The sequence below is a fragment of the Mustela lutreola genome, chromosome 4 (genome assembly GCF_030435805.1).
Source record: "Mustela lutreola isolate mMusLut2 chromosome 4, mMusLut2.pri, whole genome shotgun sequence".
NCBI lineage: Eukaryota > Metazoa > Chordata > Mammalia > Carnivora > Mustelidae > Mustela > Mustela lutreola.
The window spans coordinates 116,714,660-116,731,068 of NC_081293.1; the positions used below are offsets into that span (position 1 = coordinate 116,714,660).

Here is a 16,409-nt window from a genome sequence, read left to right on the forward strand (position 1 = left end):
TTCATCCATGTATCCAACAGGGATCTGTGGACTCTGAGTTAAGAGTTCCTGCATGAGGGGAGTTCACAGGTTGGGTGGTTAGGGTACTCCCTCACCAAAGAAACTGGAAATTCCAGGCAGAACGCTCATTCAAGGGCACTACAGAGTGCCCTCGGTGTTTCCACTCCATTGCCATGCATGGTTTCCTTACCCACTCTCAGAGTCTGTTAATCTCTGAACTGGCTCAACCAGAGGGCTACTGAGCTACTTAAGCTTTGGGACCCTGCATATTTGCATAATTACCCTTACCCTCCCTCTCAGGATTGCAAGAGAGCTGTGACTTGTGACAGTTCTGTAATTCCAAATTTGCTCTAGTTTGAAAATTCTGCATTAGGAATTATTCCTGCAACTGTCTAACGTGAATCACTATTATTGCAGGGAGGCAGCGAAGAGAATGTCGTCAATAGTTCAGCAGCAGGAATATAACCCTAGTGACCCTCCGTTTTGGTTTGGCTATGATTATGAAGGCAAGCCCCTTAAAAAACAAAACGAGGAAACACCACTTAAAGGAGATGAAGAAGTCATACTGACAGAGTCAACACACAATAGTGAAGAGGAACTAGCATGACCTTCAGCCTCAAGCAGGAAGAAGAAAAAAATCTAGAACTTGATAACTTCATCTGATGCAAGTATTTTTTACCAGCTGGATCACAACAGTGTAAACAAGCAGCAAACCATCTCCTGATTTTTAGTCCAACTACAGATCTTTCTAAATACATTATTAGTTCTTCTAATTGGTTTAATCATGATTTTTAAAAGCCAAATCAAGTATTGCTACTATGTAATTTTTCCACTTAAATTTACGTTAATCAAATAGTTGTGATGAGATTACCAAATCCAAGGTTACAGTTATCTAAAACAATCCTGAGAGATGTAACATTTTTTAATAAGGAATTTAGAAGCTTTTCTTTACAAAAGAAAGCAGAGTTGGTCCTATGAGTCAGCGAAAGAGTTTGAGCCAGGACAATGATTTTAAGAATCTGTGACGATATAAAGTATAGACTTACATTTTTTAACAGAAACAAGGCTTTCTTGCTATTTCCAGATAAGTAACAATAGAACTAAATGCCATTTGACCCTAGACTCACCTCTACATTTGACTTAACAGTCAGGGATAAATTAAATAAAACATGAACTACCTGTGAATTGACAGGAAGTCTGCAATGTTTCAGAAAGGTCTCTTTTTAATCACATTGGTACTACGGAGGAATTTTATTTTATTTTATTTTTTTAAAGATTTTGTTTATTTATTTGACAGATCACAAGTAGACAGAGAGGCAGGCAGAGAGAGAGGAGGAAGCAGGCTCCCCGCTGAGCAAAGAGCCCCATGTGGGGCTCGATCCCAGGACCCTGGGATCATGACCTGAGCTGAAGGCAGAGGCTTTGACCCACTGAGCCACCCAGGCGCCCCGCTACGGAGGAATTTTAAAAACTAGCTATGTCAAAAAGGTGCTCTCCCCTACTTTATGCTAAGAGGTATGGGTTATTGTGCACCACCTTGTTATTTTTAATAAGCTTTCATCTTTTCACTCTGGGAAAAGATAATAACTACAGAATTCAAATGATTATAGGCTAGTATTATCATTATTGGATATTATGTGATACTACTGTTGACAGGGTCCAGGAAAAAGCCCAGCTCTGTTCTGACTGCCACAAACAAGCTGTGTTGGTAATATTGGATAATTCTTTTAACCTTTCTATTTTCTCCATTACTTACCTTTTTTAAAAAACATTTAATTCCTGTGTAGTTAACATACAGTGTTATCTTAGTTTTAGGTATACAATATACTGATTCAATAATTCCATATATTACTAAGTGCACATTATGGCAAGTGTACTCTTAATTCCCTTCACCTATTTCACCCATTCCCCCACCTACCTCCCCTCTGGTAACCATCAGTTTGTTCTTTATAGTTAAGAGTCTGTTTTTACATTTGTCTTTTTTCTTTGTTTATTTGTTTCTTAAATTCCACATAGGAATGAAATCATATGGTGTTTGTCTTTCTCTGACCTATTTCACTTAGCATAATACTCTCTAGCTCCTGGGGCGCATGGGTGGCCCAGCAGGTTAAATGTCTGCCTTTGGCTCAGGTCATGATCCTGGGGTCCTGGGATGGCACCCTGTGTGGCACCCTGCTCAGCAGGAAGTCTGCTTTTCCCTCTCCCTCTGCTTGTGCTCTCTCTCAAATGAATAAAATCTTAAACCTCCCCCACAAAAGGCACCCTTAAAAAAACTCTCTAGCTCCAAACATGTTGCAAATGGTTAGATTTCATTCTTTTTTATGGCTGAATAATACTCCATTGAATATATATATTCCACATCTTCTTCATCCATTCATCTGTTGATGGACATTTGGGTTGCTTCCATAATTTAGCTATTGTAAATAATGCTGCACTAAACGTAAGGATGTATATATCCTTTAGAATTAGCGTTTTCATATTCTTTGGGTAAATACATGAGTGTGATTGCTGGATCATATGGTAGCTCTATTTTTAATTTTTTAAAAGATTTTATTTATTTGTCAGAGGCAGAGAGCACAGGCAGAGGGAGAAGCAGGCTCCTCACTGAGCCAGTCCTCGACAGGGGACTCAGTCCTAGCTGAGCAGCAGACAGACACTTAACTGACTGAGCCATGCAGGCGTCACTATTTTTGACTTTTTGAGGAACTTCTGCACTATCTTCCACAGTACCTGTACCAGTTAGCATTCCCACTGAAAGTCCAAGAGAGTTCTTTTTTCTCTATAACCTCACCACTGCTTGTTGTTTCTTGTTTTTTATTTTAGCCATTCCAACAGGTATAAGGTGATATCTCATTGTGGTTTTAATTTGCATTTCCCTGATAATGATGCTGAATGTCTTCTCATGTGTCTGTTGGTCATCTATATGCCTTATTTGGAGAAGTGTCTGTTCATGTCTTCTGTCCATTCTTTAATTGGATTATTTGGCTTTTTGGTGTTGGGTTGTATTAGTTCTTTACATATTTTGGATATTAACCCTTTATCAGATGTCATTTCAAGTATCCTCTCCCATTTAGTAGGTTGCCTTTTAGTTTTGTTGGTTGTTTCCTTTGCTATGCAGAAGCTTTTTATTTTGATGTAGTCCAATATATTTGCTTTTTTTCCCCTTGCCTCAGGAGACATCCTAGAAAGATGTTTTTACAGCCTGTGTCAGAGAAATTACTGCTTGTGCTCTTCTAGGATTTTCATGGTTTCAGGTTTCACATTTAGGTCCTTAATCCATCTGAATTTATTTTGTGTATGGTGCAGGAAAGTGGTCCAGTTTTCTCAACACCATTTATTGAAGAGACTATCTTTTCCTCATTGCATACTTTTGCCTCCTTTGTCGAAGATTGACCATATAATTGTGTATTTATTTCTGGTTTTTCTGTTTATTTTTGTGCTAGTACCATACTGTTCTGATTACTGCAGCTTTGTAAAATAATTTGAAATCTGGAATTCTGATACATCCAGTTTTGTTTTTCTTTTTCAAGACTGCTTTGGCTATTCAGGGTCTACTTTGGTTCCATACAAATTTTAGGATTGTTTATTCTACGAAAAAAAAATTCTTAGGATTGCTTGTTCTGTGAAAAATGCTGTTGGTCCTTATCTCTTAAGTGAAATTAGTCACTGTCTTCTTGTATCCCACAAATTTGAAGTAAGGATAAACTCAAGGTAAAGAATATGAGTAATTTTGAAAAGTTTAAAATGGGCTACACAAGGTATTGTTATAAGGTTTTCTGTATTAGATAAATGCTTTTAATAATTGATTTTGAAAGTATTACTTAGCTGTAGAATGGTTCCTAGAACCATAGAAGTGGACAGCAGGGGAATCAGCTGAGTAGGAAATTTTTAGACCTGAGCCAAGGAACTTAAGATGACTTAACGGGGTAATTTTTAACTAAATCTAGAGATTTCTGGCAGCTGCAGAAAAACTGGCTTCTGATCCCTAAGTGTTTCAAGCACACAACTGGAGAGACCTATAAAAGAGACAACTGCTTTCTTTTTTTTTTTTTAATATAATTTTTTATTTTTTATAAACATATATTTTTATCCCCAGGGGTACAGGTCTGTGAATCACCAGGTTTACACACTTCACAGCACTCACCAAAACACATACCCTCCCCAATGTCCATAATACCACCCCCTTCTCCCAAACCCCCTCCCCCCAACAACCCTCAGTTTGTTTTGTGAGATTAAGAGTCACTTATGGTTTGTCTCCCTCCCAATCCCATCTTCTTTCATTTATTCTTCTCGTACCCACTTAAGCCCCCATGTTGCATCACCACTTCCTCATATCAGGGAGATCATATGATAGTTGTCTTTCTCCGCTTGACTTATTTCGCTAAGCATGATACGCTCTAGTTCCATCCATGTTGTCGCAAATGGCAAGATTTCATTTCTTTTGATGGCTGCATAGTATTCCATTGTGTATATATACCACATCTTCTTGATCCATTCATCTGTTGATGGACATCTAGGTTCTTACCATAGTTTGGCTATTGACAACTGCTTTCTAAAGGAATAAAACCTACTTGGGGAAGACCAAGGGTAAGGAGAAAGATACCCTGTTATGTTCCCTAGAAACCAAGCAGGGTGTTTGGTATTTAACTGTCAAAGCTTGCTCCAAAACTCTTTGAGAAAGATCCTCTTTTAAACAAAAACAGGAGCATATTTGTTCTTTATGAAAAGACAAATTTTATAACTATAAAAATGAAAGAAAAGGGGTAGATGTTAGAAAAGGTGAGTTAAAAGGTTACCAAGAAGCAGAATGAACATGTGGAGAAATCTTCAAGTTCTCAGTGCAAAGCACTCAAAACAACCAAAATATTACTTAGGTCTTCAGCTCTTAAGCATTTGCTATCCATCGGTGAGTATTCAAGAGACTAAAATATGGCAGCTTATCCTTTCTGTTTGGACTTGACTATGTGATTCAAATATGTACAATTCTTTTAATAATTTTAACTACAATTTACAGCTGTTCTGCTCATGACCTTTCTGGCTGTTGTTGACTAATTTCATAAACTTTACTTTTAGTCATGAAAATAAATATTTATATAATTGCATGAGGGTGAAAAAGATTATAAAAACTGCCTCATTGCCTTACAGTTTCCTCTACTTAATAATTTAGCACACTTACACTATAACCACATCAAACAAACATGAATATTGTCCCAACTTCTATAAATTCTGATTTCATGAAGATTGAACTAAAGGAGACTTTGAGATATTCCACAAAGTTCACTTTTTGTCTTATAACTATAAAGTTAAAAATAGAGCTCTAAATATAATATTAACAAAGAGATTATTATAAACCATAGTATTTGAGAAGGTTTATTAGAAAGCATTGTTTAAGAACTGATTTATCCTTATCATTAAAGACATAATTCAAAAGATAGGACGATTTAGTCTTATATAAGTTAAATGTCCCAGAAGTAGACAAGTAAGGTTTGAAAGAGAATTCAGGAAATAACTTTATACAGTACACTTGTTAAAGTGAAAATCAATCTTCATTGTGAAAAATCACTGAATGTTTCTCCTCTTCCCAATGCATTATATCTTAAATTACACCAAAAAAAAAAAAAAAAGAAAGAAAGAAAAAGAAATCAGTAGCAAATGCATCACATTTCAGATTTTTTTTTTAAGATTTTATTTATTTTATTTGACAGACAGAGATTACAAGTAGGCAGAGAGAGAGGGGAGGAAGCAGGCTCCCTGCTGAGCAAAAAGCCCGATGCTCTTTGAGCCCGGGCTCAATCCCAGGACCCTGGGATCATGACCTGAGCCGAAGGCAGAGGCTTTAACCCACTGAGCCACCCAGGTGCCCCCATTTTAGATGTTTTTATTCACAGCTTAAATTTACACTGTCATAAGAGGCTCTAAGTAGCAAACATGTTATGAGAGCTGTGGTGGAAGACATTCTAAGACAACTTCTCCCCATTACCTATGCCTTTGTATAATCTCTTTCTCCTGAGTGTAAACAGAAATTATAAATATGAGGAGATAGCACTCCCATGATTATGCTACATTATACAGCAAAACAAAGATTATTCTGGGCAGGCTTGATCAAATCAAGTTAAGACCTTTAAAAGCAGTTTCTCCAGATGGCTGCAAAAGAGGTCAGACATACAAAGTACCAGAAACATCCGAATGCATCACTGCTGGCTTAAAGATGGAAAGGGCCACATGAGATGGAATGCAAATGGCCTGTACAAGCTTAGAGGGATCACTGATGGACAGCTAGAAAACAGAGACCTCAGTAGTAGTCAGAGGGAACTGGATCTTGCCAATATAAACAGACTTGAAAGTAGACTTCCCTGCCCAGAGCATCTAGACGAGAACAAGCCTGGGTAATGCCGAGTCCAGCCCTGTCCACCCTGAGCAAAGAACCTAGCCATGCAGGTCTCTTGACCCACACAACTGTGAGCTAAAAGTGTGACTTTAAGACAGTAAGTTTGTGGTAATTTCATGACAGAGCAATAGGAAACAAATATAATAGCTAAATACAAATTTTGAAAAGGCTCCCACAAGACAATTCACCAGTATTCATTCCGGTTTGTTGTTTTCAGCATTTATACGAACTGTGGTGTTTGCATTTTTGTAGTCACAGATCTGCTAATCATTGCTCAAAATTATAAATACAATTCAAATCATTCTCAGTCCTGCAGTTTTAGGGACTGAAACCAGCTTTGATTTCTAAGATTTACAGTGCCTTCTGGGGCATCAGCCTTAATCCATTTTTCATGTTTGCTTGCTTGATTCATGAGCCCTGAAACACAAAATTACACAGTTACATCTTCATTGACAAGAGCAGTATTTGACTACATAGATCCTAACCACACATTTCTGAAACTGAAAAATACTTTGTAACCACAGAAGTCTTAAAAAAGATAATATGAGTTGGGAGAGTTGCAAAGGGGTTACCTGGGCTTGTTCCTTCTTTTCATTCTCTCAGAACAACTGAAAGGGAAGCTACTCTTTATTTGTTTTTGGATTTTTGTGGGTCTTTTTGGTATGCTGGCTTTAAAGAGGTTTAAGTACAACTGACAAACTCTAAGTGCTTAACATATGCAATACAGTAAGGTCTGACATATGTAAAACTCTGTGAAACCATCTCTTCAATCAAAATAATGATCATATCCATCACTCCTACAAGTTGCCTCATACTCCTTTGTCATCTCTTCCTCCTGTCCCTTCCCTACCTGTCACCTCCAGACAGTCCCCCCCAACATCCTAAACACTGATCTACTTTGTGTCACTACAGATTAGTTGCATTTTCTAAAATTTTAATGAATGGAATAAAACCACTTATATGTGTGTGTATATGTATATATATGTATATGTATGTGTGTACATATCTGTATATATATATATACACACACACACATAACCATATACATCTATACATGTATGTGTATATATATATATATAAAGTCTAGGTGCTTTCACTCAGCATAATCATTTTGAGGTTCAATCACACTCTGGCAGGTATCAGGTAGTTTCCTGACACACATGCTGATCAGTACTTTGCTGAATGCTCTCAGGCACCCTGTGCAGCTCCCTCCTCTCTTGAATTCTCTCTTGGGAAATCTAGCAGTCCTGGTCTCCCCAGATACTTAGTCTCTTCCTTGTCAGGAGTCTGTCGGGCTCTGTCTGTATTACCCCTTCCTGCCCTGCACCGTGGAAACTCCCTCCAGGTAATATGCTGTAGCAGGCATAGAGCTCACCTGGTTCATTTCCCATCTCTCTTCTAGTTCCATGTTTTTTTCTTTCGATCAAGGTAATTAAGGTGTTATATGTCCTCTTAAGCTCCATTGCCATTCTGGATTTAAGAGACCAGTCAAATCTGAACTGAAAAGACTTGTGAATACACTGTCTCAATTCTTCATACATATTTTCTTTGCTGACTCCAAGCACAAAAATCAGGAAACAATTCTTTTCTTTAGTATAGCTTTTTCCTTTGTTAGTACCATGTGATGTTCCTAGCTGATGAAAAGGTGCTTTGTACCATCCAGTCTTCCTGTCAAGTGCTTCTTTGATACAAATTCTTCTCTGAGTTCTTGCCTCTCCTTTCATCTGAGTCATAATCTCATCTATCTATGTTTTAGAGTTAATTGCATCTTTCAAGTATCCAATGACTTCCTCTGGAGTTTTTCTTTCCACTTTTCTTGCTGTATTTCAATGTATTGGAATTATTTATGTATTCTCTACCTTAGAATTATTACTCTATATTATTATTATTATATACTATTGTTACTCTACTTCTCAGTAAACTGGTTAAATCTCATTCCTTTTGGTAAATCCATGTATTAGAAATGTAAAACTAACAAACAAAAACCCAAAAAACAAACAAACAAAAAAAACAACCCCCCCCACACACCCCAAAACCCCCCAAAATAAAAAAACCATCCCAAGCCCAAATGGTGTCACTTAGGCCAAGTTCCCAAACAGGTGTTTAATACAAAATCTAATTGCAGTTTCAAACTCCCCCAGAAATGTAGTCTTAGCTGGTCCATCAGGAATTTTTCAGTCAGTGCCAATGAGTTTGCCACAAGGGCCCTCTCCATCCCTCCATCCCAGAGGAAGATGAGGTCATTTGAATTATAAGACCACTTTGCTTTTTCTACCTAGAAAGGGCCTAGCATGGAATAATCTTTTTCTTTTCGCTAATAACTTTCTTACCCCCATTCTCCTCTGGAAAAACCTTCCATTTTGTACAACTCCTTGGTGTGCCTCTCTACTCACTAGGTGAGGTGCTGCCCAATTCATAAATTATTTAATAAAGCCACTTAGATTTTCAAATTTACCTAGCTGAATTTTGTTATTTCATGGGAGCTGCTTTTTTTCTTCCAACTCTTCATTATTAAGGGGTTCAGATTTGTCAATTTAAATGTCCTTTTTGTGCCTGTGCTGCATTTGGTAGGTCACAATTTCGAGGTACCTGCACCCAAGAGTCTTTCTATAACACAGAATTTTTTCCCTAGTAATTCAAATAAATGTAGAGGAAAGAACTGGAAATCCTAAGTGTTGGTTGCTCTAACTTTATTATTACTATTATTATTTTTTAGAAATGTTTATTTATTTGAGAGAGAGAGTACGCACAAGTAGGCAGAGGGGCAGGCAGAGGGAGAGGGAGAAGCAGGCTCTCTGCTGAGCAGGGAGTCTGATGAGAGGCTTGATACCAACCCTGAAATCATGACCTGAGCTGAAGGCAGCCGCTTAACTGACTGAGCCACCCAGGGACCCCACCTTTATTATTTTTTCACACCATTTGGCATCAATAGCAAAGTATAAACAACAGTAAGGCTTTCCCAACTATCTAAGGTTTTTTTTCTTTAATATTCTTATTCATTGCATCTGCGGTCATGCTTTTTTTGCTTATGGAAAGAGAAACCAATCTACTCATTTCCTTTTGGAGCAGTAGAGGCTACTGTAAGGGTGGAAGGCCTTCCCCTGCCCTAGGGTTCTTCTAGCTGGACTTAGAACCAAACTCATATGAGACAGATTTACAGGAAAATATCAAATTTAATAGGTGTACACGAGGAATCCACAGACATGAAATCCCAAAGACAATGAGGCAATATGAAGTTTATATACGCTAAGGAGAGGGATTGGCCTGATACAAAGGGGAGAAGACCATTAGCAGGAAAGTGAAGGGAGATGTTTTGAGAAACAAAAGTTGTCCCATTATGCAGATAAGTTTCTTAGGTAAAGGGGAGTCTCTGTTAATAGCTCTCTTGCTGGCTCAAACTCTCCTTTCCAATGTAAATTTATGCAGCTGAGGAGGCAGACAGCTTTACCTGCATTCTGCTAGGTTTTGATTACTTTTGACTTGAAATAATCTTGATCCCAAAGTAGTCCATCTTGGGACAGCCTGCCCTTGGCCCTTATACTGCACATAATGCTACTGCTACTAACAAAATGAACACATAGCAATTTTAGCCTAAAAACAATACTCAAAAAGAAAGACAGTTTAAACAATTCCATTTAGGTTGCTTGAAAATAGCTTTCCCTATTTTGCCTATAAGTAATTTACCCAAAGATCTTCATACTTTGGTTGGCCTGAATCTGTGGAGACTCTACTTCTAATTTGTGAAGTTTATAAATTCCCTCCTACAAAAATCTTGCAACACATATTGGAACTTGCAGTTGCAGAAAACAACAAAACAAATTAAGTAAATTTAATTCCCTTTGCCAAGGATAATGTTGTATTTGGCAAAAATGTGAAATGACTACCTTATCTCTATATAGTTTGGCTTCCATTAAGTGGGAGGAAAAGTTTGTTTTCAGGACATGGTTTTGGGTGTCTTTAAAAATATTTATTTATTTATTTATTTATTTATTTATTTATTTAAGAGGCCCATGCACGAGCAGTATGGGTAGAGGAAGAGGGAGAGAGAGAATCTGAAGCAGACCTTGTGCTGAGCACAGAGCCCAATGTGGGGCTCAATCTTAGGACCCTGAGATCATAACCTGAACTGAAACCAAGAGCTGGACACTTAATTGACGGTGCCACCCAGGTACCCCTCAGAACACGTTTTTAAACTTCAGTGTTTGCTCTCTAAGTCTGCCCTGTCCAAATCCAACCATATAAATATATGAATTTTCAAGTTCTTTTATTTATTTTCCCCGAAATACCTAGTTGAGAAGCATTAATCATTATTTAACCCCAAATATACCTGATCTAATCAGCACTAGCTGTGCACAAAGATAGGCCTCTAAGTAATACTTTACAAAATTAAATTCTCTGGTTTAAAAATAGGCTTAAAAAGCTTCTTGGCTAAGGTGAGCTTCTCCTTTCCACTCCCTTGTTCTGAAAACTCCACCTCCCTCTCCCAACCCTTGTAACAGACTTTATTTAAACATTTGGTTCAGAAGATAATTTCCGTGCCTGCCTTATTAGCAGCATATTTAACTTCAATGTTCACGGTTGGAGGATTCCCTCTTTTACATTTTTATACACTACTGACCATCCACTATTGGGAAGCACCATGCTAACGTAGTTTATATCTTTACACTCAAAAGATGTACAAAGACATGCTAATATCCTCAAAAAGTTTACCAAATGGCTAGGAAAGTAAATCATACACCTATGAAACATGAAATTTTATTATTTTAAGGCATACTTTTCACAAATAAAACCTCTAGCCACACACAATTCTATAACCAAATGTTTTAATGTTGTCAACATTCAATAACTGTTTACAGTCTCCCCTTGACAAAAATGTAACTCCAGGCATCTTATCATTACTGACAAGAAAATATTTTTGAGCTAGTTTTAATGTTTCCATCATTTATATTTTCTCTCAATTACCTGGACTAATAACAAAGTCAACAGTACTCTAGGTTTTGAGCAAGTAGCCAATCCGTTTTGCCCAAGAAATTCTCAGAAAGACTGTTCCTCAAATCTTTTGTTTAATCCCATCCACTGTATTTTTCAGTTCAGACATTGCAGTTTCCATTTCTAGAAATCCAATTTTGATCTTTTTTACATCTTTCATGTCTTCATCTTTAGTTAACTTTATGCTATATTCGAACAGGTAGAATACAGTTATAATAACTCTCTTATTTTCCTTCTCTGCTAATTCAGACATCTGTATCTGTTCTAGATGGATTTCAACTGATATTCCCTTTATTATGGGTTATATTTTCTTGCCTTTTTGCATGTCTGATCATCTTTGAATACCAGATATTGTAAATCTTGAGCTTGGTTCAGGGATGCAGTTACGTTACTTGGAAACATTTTAAGCCTTTTATCTCTTGCTTTAGTGATTTGTTAGGCAGTTCTAGAGGAATGTTCAGTCTAGGGACAACTGTTTCTAACAACTAAGTGTTCTACCCAATGCCCTGTAAGTTATGTTTTTTTCCAGTCTCGCAGTGTTCTTGCACTGGTGCAAATACCAAGGTTCTTTTTCCTCTGGTACTTTGTCCTATGAACTCTCACTGTCTTGGTCTGGACTCTCATCATGGTCTCCTCAACTCTAGGAGTCTGCTGGGTTCCACAGTGGTTCCCTCTCCCTGTGTACCACAACCTGGAGACTCTCGTAGGACTAGGCAGGGGCTCATTTAGTTTATTTCCCATCCCTCAGTGATCACTTTCTCTCCTTTCCTGATATATAATGTCTTAGAAACTGTTTACTCGTGCTTTCTGTTTACAAAATTTTGTTGTTGTTGTTGTTTTAGATAAAAGGGTAAATCAGTCCACTGATTTGTATTTTTTACCAGTTTTATTCCATTTCTTGACTGGAAACTTCCACTGTTTCTTTCTCCCTCTCCCCATTGTCTTTCTCTCTCTCATTCCCTCTATTACACTAACTTCTTATTTTGAAATAATAAAGACTCATAACAAGTTGCAAAAATAGTTCACAGAGGTCCTGAGCACCCATTAACCCAGTTCTCCCAATGGTCTCATAATCATATTGTATTACCAAAACCAAGTAATTGGTTGGCAAAGTACAATTAATCAGACTACAGACCTTACTCAGATTTCATCATTTTTGCATACACTTTTTGTGTTTACTATTATGACATTTTATCACATGTATAGATTTATGACATCATTAAATGAAGATATAGAACTGTTCTATCACCACAAAGCAAGTGTCCTTTGTGATGTCTCTTTATAGTCTTATCCTTATAGATTTACAACATTAATCAAGATATGGAACTATTCTATCACCACAAAGCAAGTGTCCTTTGTGATGTCTCTTTATAGTCTTATCCTCCATCTCCTTCCCTAACCTTGAGAAGCTACTTGTCTAGTCTCAATTTCTATAATACTGTCACTCTAAAAATGTCATATAAATGGAATCATACAGTGTATGACATTTTGAGACTGGCTTTTTTCACTCAGCATGCTGCCCTTTAGTTCCATCTAAGTTATATTTATCAATAGATCATTCTTTTTTTTTTTTTTTTAAGATTTTATTTATTTATTTATTTGACAGAGAGCAAGCAAGTGAACACAACCAGGGGGAGCAGCAGGCAGAGGGAAAGGGAAAAGTAGGCTCCTCACAGAGCAGAGGGTGGATGTGGGGCCAATCCCTGGGATCATGACCTGACCTGAAGGCAGATGCTTAACTGACTGAGCCACCCAGGTATACTTGTATCATTCCTTTTTATTGTTGAATAGTATTCCATTATATAGACATACTACAGTCTGTGTAACCATTTACTAACAGAAGGGTATTCTCATCATTTCTTGCTTTGGGTATTACAAATAAAGCTATAAATATTTGTGTACAGGTTTTTATATGAAACTTTAAGTTTTATTTGTCCAAGACAAATGTCTAGGAGTGTAATTGTTGGGTCATATGGTAGTTTTAAGTTTAGTTTTTCAACAAACTGCCACACTGAATTTTAGAGTAGGTATGTCATTTTACATTTCTAACAGCAATGTAGGAGAAATCCAATCTTTCCACATACTTGCCAGCATTTGGTATTATCAGTATTTTTTATTTTACCCATTCTAATAGGTAGTATCTCATTCTGATTTTAATTTGCACTTCACTAATGGCTAGTGATGCTGAACATTTTGTGTTTTTATTTGCCACAATATATATATATATATATTCTATGGTTGCACTGTTTCTTAAATCTTATATAATCACAATTTTATGGGCATAAATCATTTTTTCCTCATTCCTGGGGAGATATCATTCAGGATAAGATTTGGCTATGGTTCGGTATTTCTTAAATGACTACAATAAATACAAAAACAAAAACAAACAAAATCCCCAAGCCTTAAAAACAGAATTGATATGCTCTAAGATTAGGGCCTGCACTTTAATCTCTAGTCTAGATGGTAAGAAATTATAGCCCACAGGCTGAATCTGGCCTGAGGCCTGCTTTTATGGCCTAAGAACTAAGAATGACTTTTACATTTTTAAAGGGTTATTAAAAAAACATTTTTTTAATATGTAGCCTGCAACATCTAACATATTTACTGTCTAGCCTTACAGGTAATGTTTGCAGATGAAAAGAAACAAAACCTGGTCTTTTTGGTAAACATTAACAAAGTTGATGTCTAATTATCTATGACATTCTCAGTATCTTACACTTTAAAAAATGATGGGGAAACAAAAACACATTAAAAGCACAAACAATCTGAAGGCAGTTTTTCCACATTAGCTCCCTGTCAAAGTATTTTTAAGTAGACAGCCATAAGCCTATAGCACTCTTCATTCTCTTACTGAATTTCTTCCATGTCATCTTAAAGCACATTTACGTAACTGACAAATCCATGCGCTATAAGCTTGGAGAAAACTCAACTTCAGTGTGCTCTAAAAAAAGAATTATTTCTATGAGTCATATCAAAAAACTAGGTATTTTTCCCCCTTTGGAGGGAAAACACCATCACTAGATTTTAAAAGTGGCATTCTGGGGGCTTAGAACCATCTTATCCTCTTTTCCAACCCATGCACCAGTTTTCCATTGTAAATCACAATACCCTCAACTGTATAACTCTCTGGCTTAAAAGCACAGAACTCTCTTTTGACTTGGTTGTCTAATTCCACATGAATTCATTTTTTTATATGCTTTACATTTCTTAAATGACTAAAATAAAGAGAACACAGTATCACCTCCTCTACTAAGCAGACAAGGGCAAACATCATTTGGCTGGCAACATGCTTCATCTCTAATACTCTCTAACATCTAAACTGGGGGCTTTAAGACAAAAGGATTTTGTACCGCATGCAGTTTTGGGCTCACAGAATGTCTTGATATACACAGTGAGGTTTCATATCTAAGTTGATAAACCAAGACTAAAACCTAACAGAGAAGTCAATTTCTTCTAAGAAATATGTTACCTAAACACTCACTACTCATTAAATTTGCCATAAATGGGTAGAGCACAAAACTTGGAATCAAGGATCTTATAAGGATTAAAAAATGCACCCCAAAGAATATACACTGTGCACAGCTTTTAAAGTAAATAAATGTTTCAGCCTGAGAGTCCCGGGCTTTCTTTTGACCTCCGAATAGCATATAATACTTATAAATCACTTTAAGAATTGTACAAAGAACAGTTATTAGTGACAGCAAAAACAAAGGAAACCATGAAGCAGGAAATCAAATAAAATTACAGGGTTGACACATCAAACCCTGTGGGAAGCCTGAGCCCTAGGGACTAATTTTTACGGGCCTGGTTTCTTGCAGAAATCATGCAAAAGTCATGCTACAGATATAACCCAGACTTTTTAGCATTGAGGGTATTTCTGTTTCTATGCCTCATAGGCTCTGTAAGGAAGGCCCAGATGAGCTGAGCTCAGCTGCCTATAATAACAACTCACATATAAAACTGCTCGTTATTTCCAAAATTGGGTTTCATGTTGGAAATCGCCACAGAAAAAGAAATTTGCCCTGATTTTCTTGAAAAAGGCCCCTCAAATTATTCCATCCAGGGGCGCCTGGATGGCTCAGTAGGTTACGCCTCTGGCCTCGGCTCAGGTCATGGTCTTGAGGTCCTGGGATTCTGCCCTGCATCAGGCTCTCCTCAGCGGGGAGCATGCTTCCCCCCCCCTCTTTGCCTGCCTCTCTGCCTACTTGTGATCTCTGTCAAATAAACTTTGAAAAAAATTTTTCCATCCATTTGATAAATAAGGTCTGTGGCCTTCGGGGCACCAAACAGTTTTAGAATTAAAATGAAATATGAAAGCTTCTATAAACTCAGTCACTTGTTCACACAGCTCTCTCCAAAGGAACTGCTCTGTTTTTATCTGAGATCCCTCTGCACAATTACTCTAATAGATTTAAACTAATGAGAGACAATCTATAGATACAACTGGGGCTAATGTTATGTGGTACTCTACAAAAAAATTCTGATGATTAGTTCCTAGATTCTTACGCTGTGGGCAGGAAATAAAATTCATTCTGCAATTTGGGCCTTCCTGGTTTAGGAAGGAAGGAGGGACTAGAAAACAAATACTTTGAGAAGCCTCATAATAACCAATAAAATAAGCATCTATCTTTCTCACAGCATCCAATTACCTATTTCCTCAACCAAAATTTATTGAAGGCTTATATGTTTGTTTGTTGATTTTAAGACAGCTTGCAGCGGAGTCCAGGCCACTAACCTCTTTCTCCTGACTTACTGCAGTAACATGCTAATTAGATTTTCCTTTACTCACCATTGTCCCTTACAATCTTTCTCCACTCAAAATTTAGTGCACATTTGCAATGCACCGATTTGGTTGTATAAACCCAGATGAAACCCTTTTGGTGTCTTTGCAATGCACTTAGTATAAAATCCAAATCAGTCCTATATGATCTGACCCCTCCCAAAGTTTCCAGCCTTCCTTTATGCCACTTTCCCTACTCTCTGTACTCTAGCTATACTGCACTTCTCTCACTTACTCAAACTCACAATGCTA

The 16,409-nt window shown here is 37.2% G+C and overlaps 2 protein-coding genes across 4 annotated transcripts in view; one reads left to right on the top strand and one right to left on the bottom strand.

Moving 5' to 3' along the window:
* FBXL13 (F-box and leucine rich repeat protein 13) overlaps positions 1–743 on the top strand; it is a 248,616-nt gene extending 247,873 nt beyond the window's left edge. Inside the window, exon 21 of the mRNA XM_059170911.1 lies at positions 418–743. Coding sequence (XP_059026894.1) covers positions 418–607 — 190 coding nt within the window. The 3' untranslated portion in view covers positions 608–743. The remainder of the gene's footprint in view (positions 1–417) is intronic.
* A 3,525-nt stretch (positions 744–4,268) lies between these two features.
* The window catches only part of FAM185A (family with sequence similarity 185 member A), a 54,399-nt gene continuing 42,258 nt past the window's right edge, over positions 4,269–16,409 (bottom strand). For 2 of the 3 annotated variants that reach the window (XM_059170913.1, XM_059170912.1), the window contains exon 8: positions 4,271–6,805. In XM_059170913.1, the coding sequence (XP_059026896.1) occupies positions 6,693–6,805 (113 nt within the window). In that variant the 3' untranslated portion in view covers positions 4,271–6,692. Of the gene's footprint in view, positions 6,806–16,409 lie in introns of all 3 variants that reach the window. The other variant, XM_059170914.1, reaches the window with a different exon arrangement.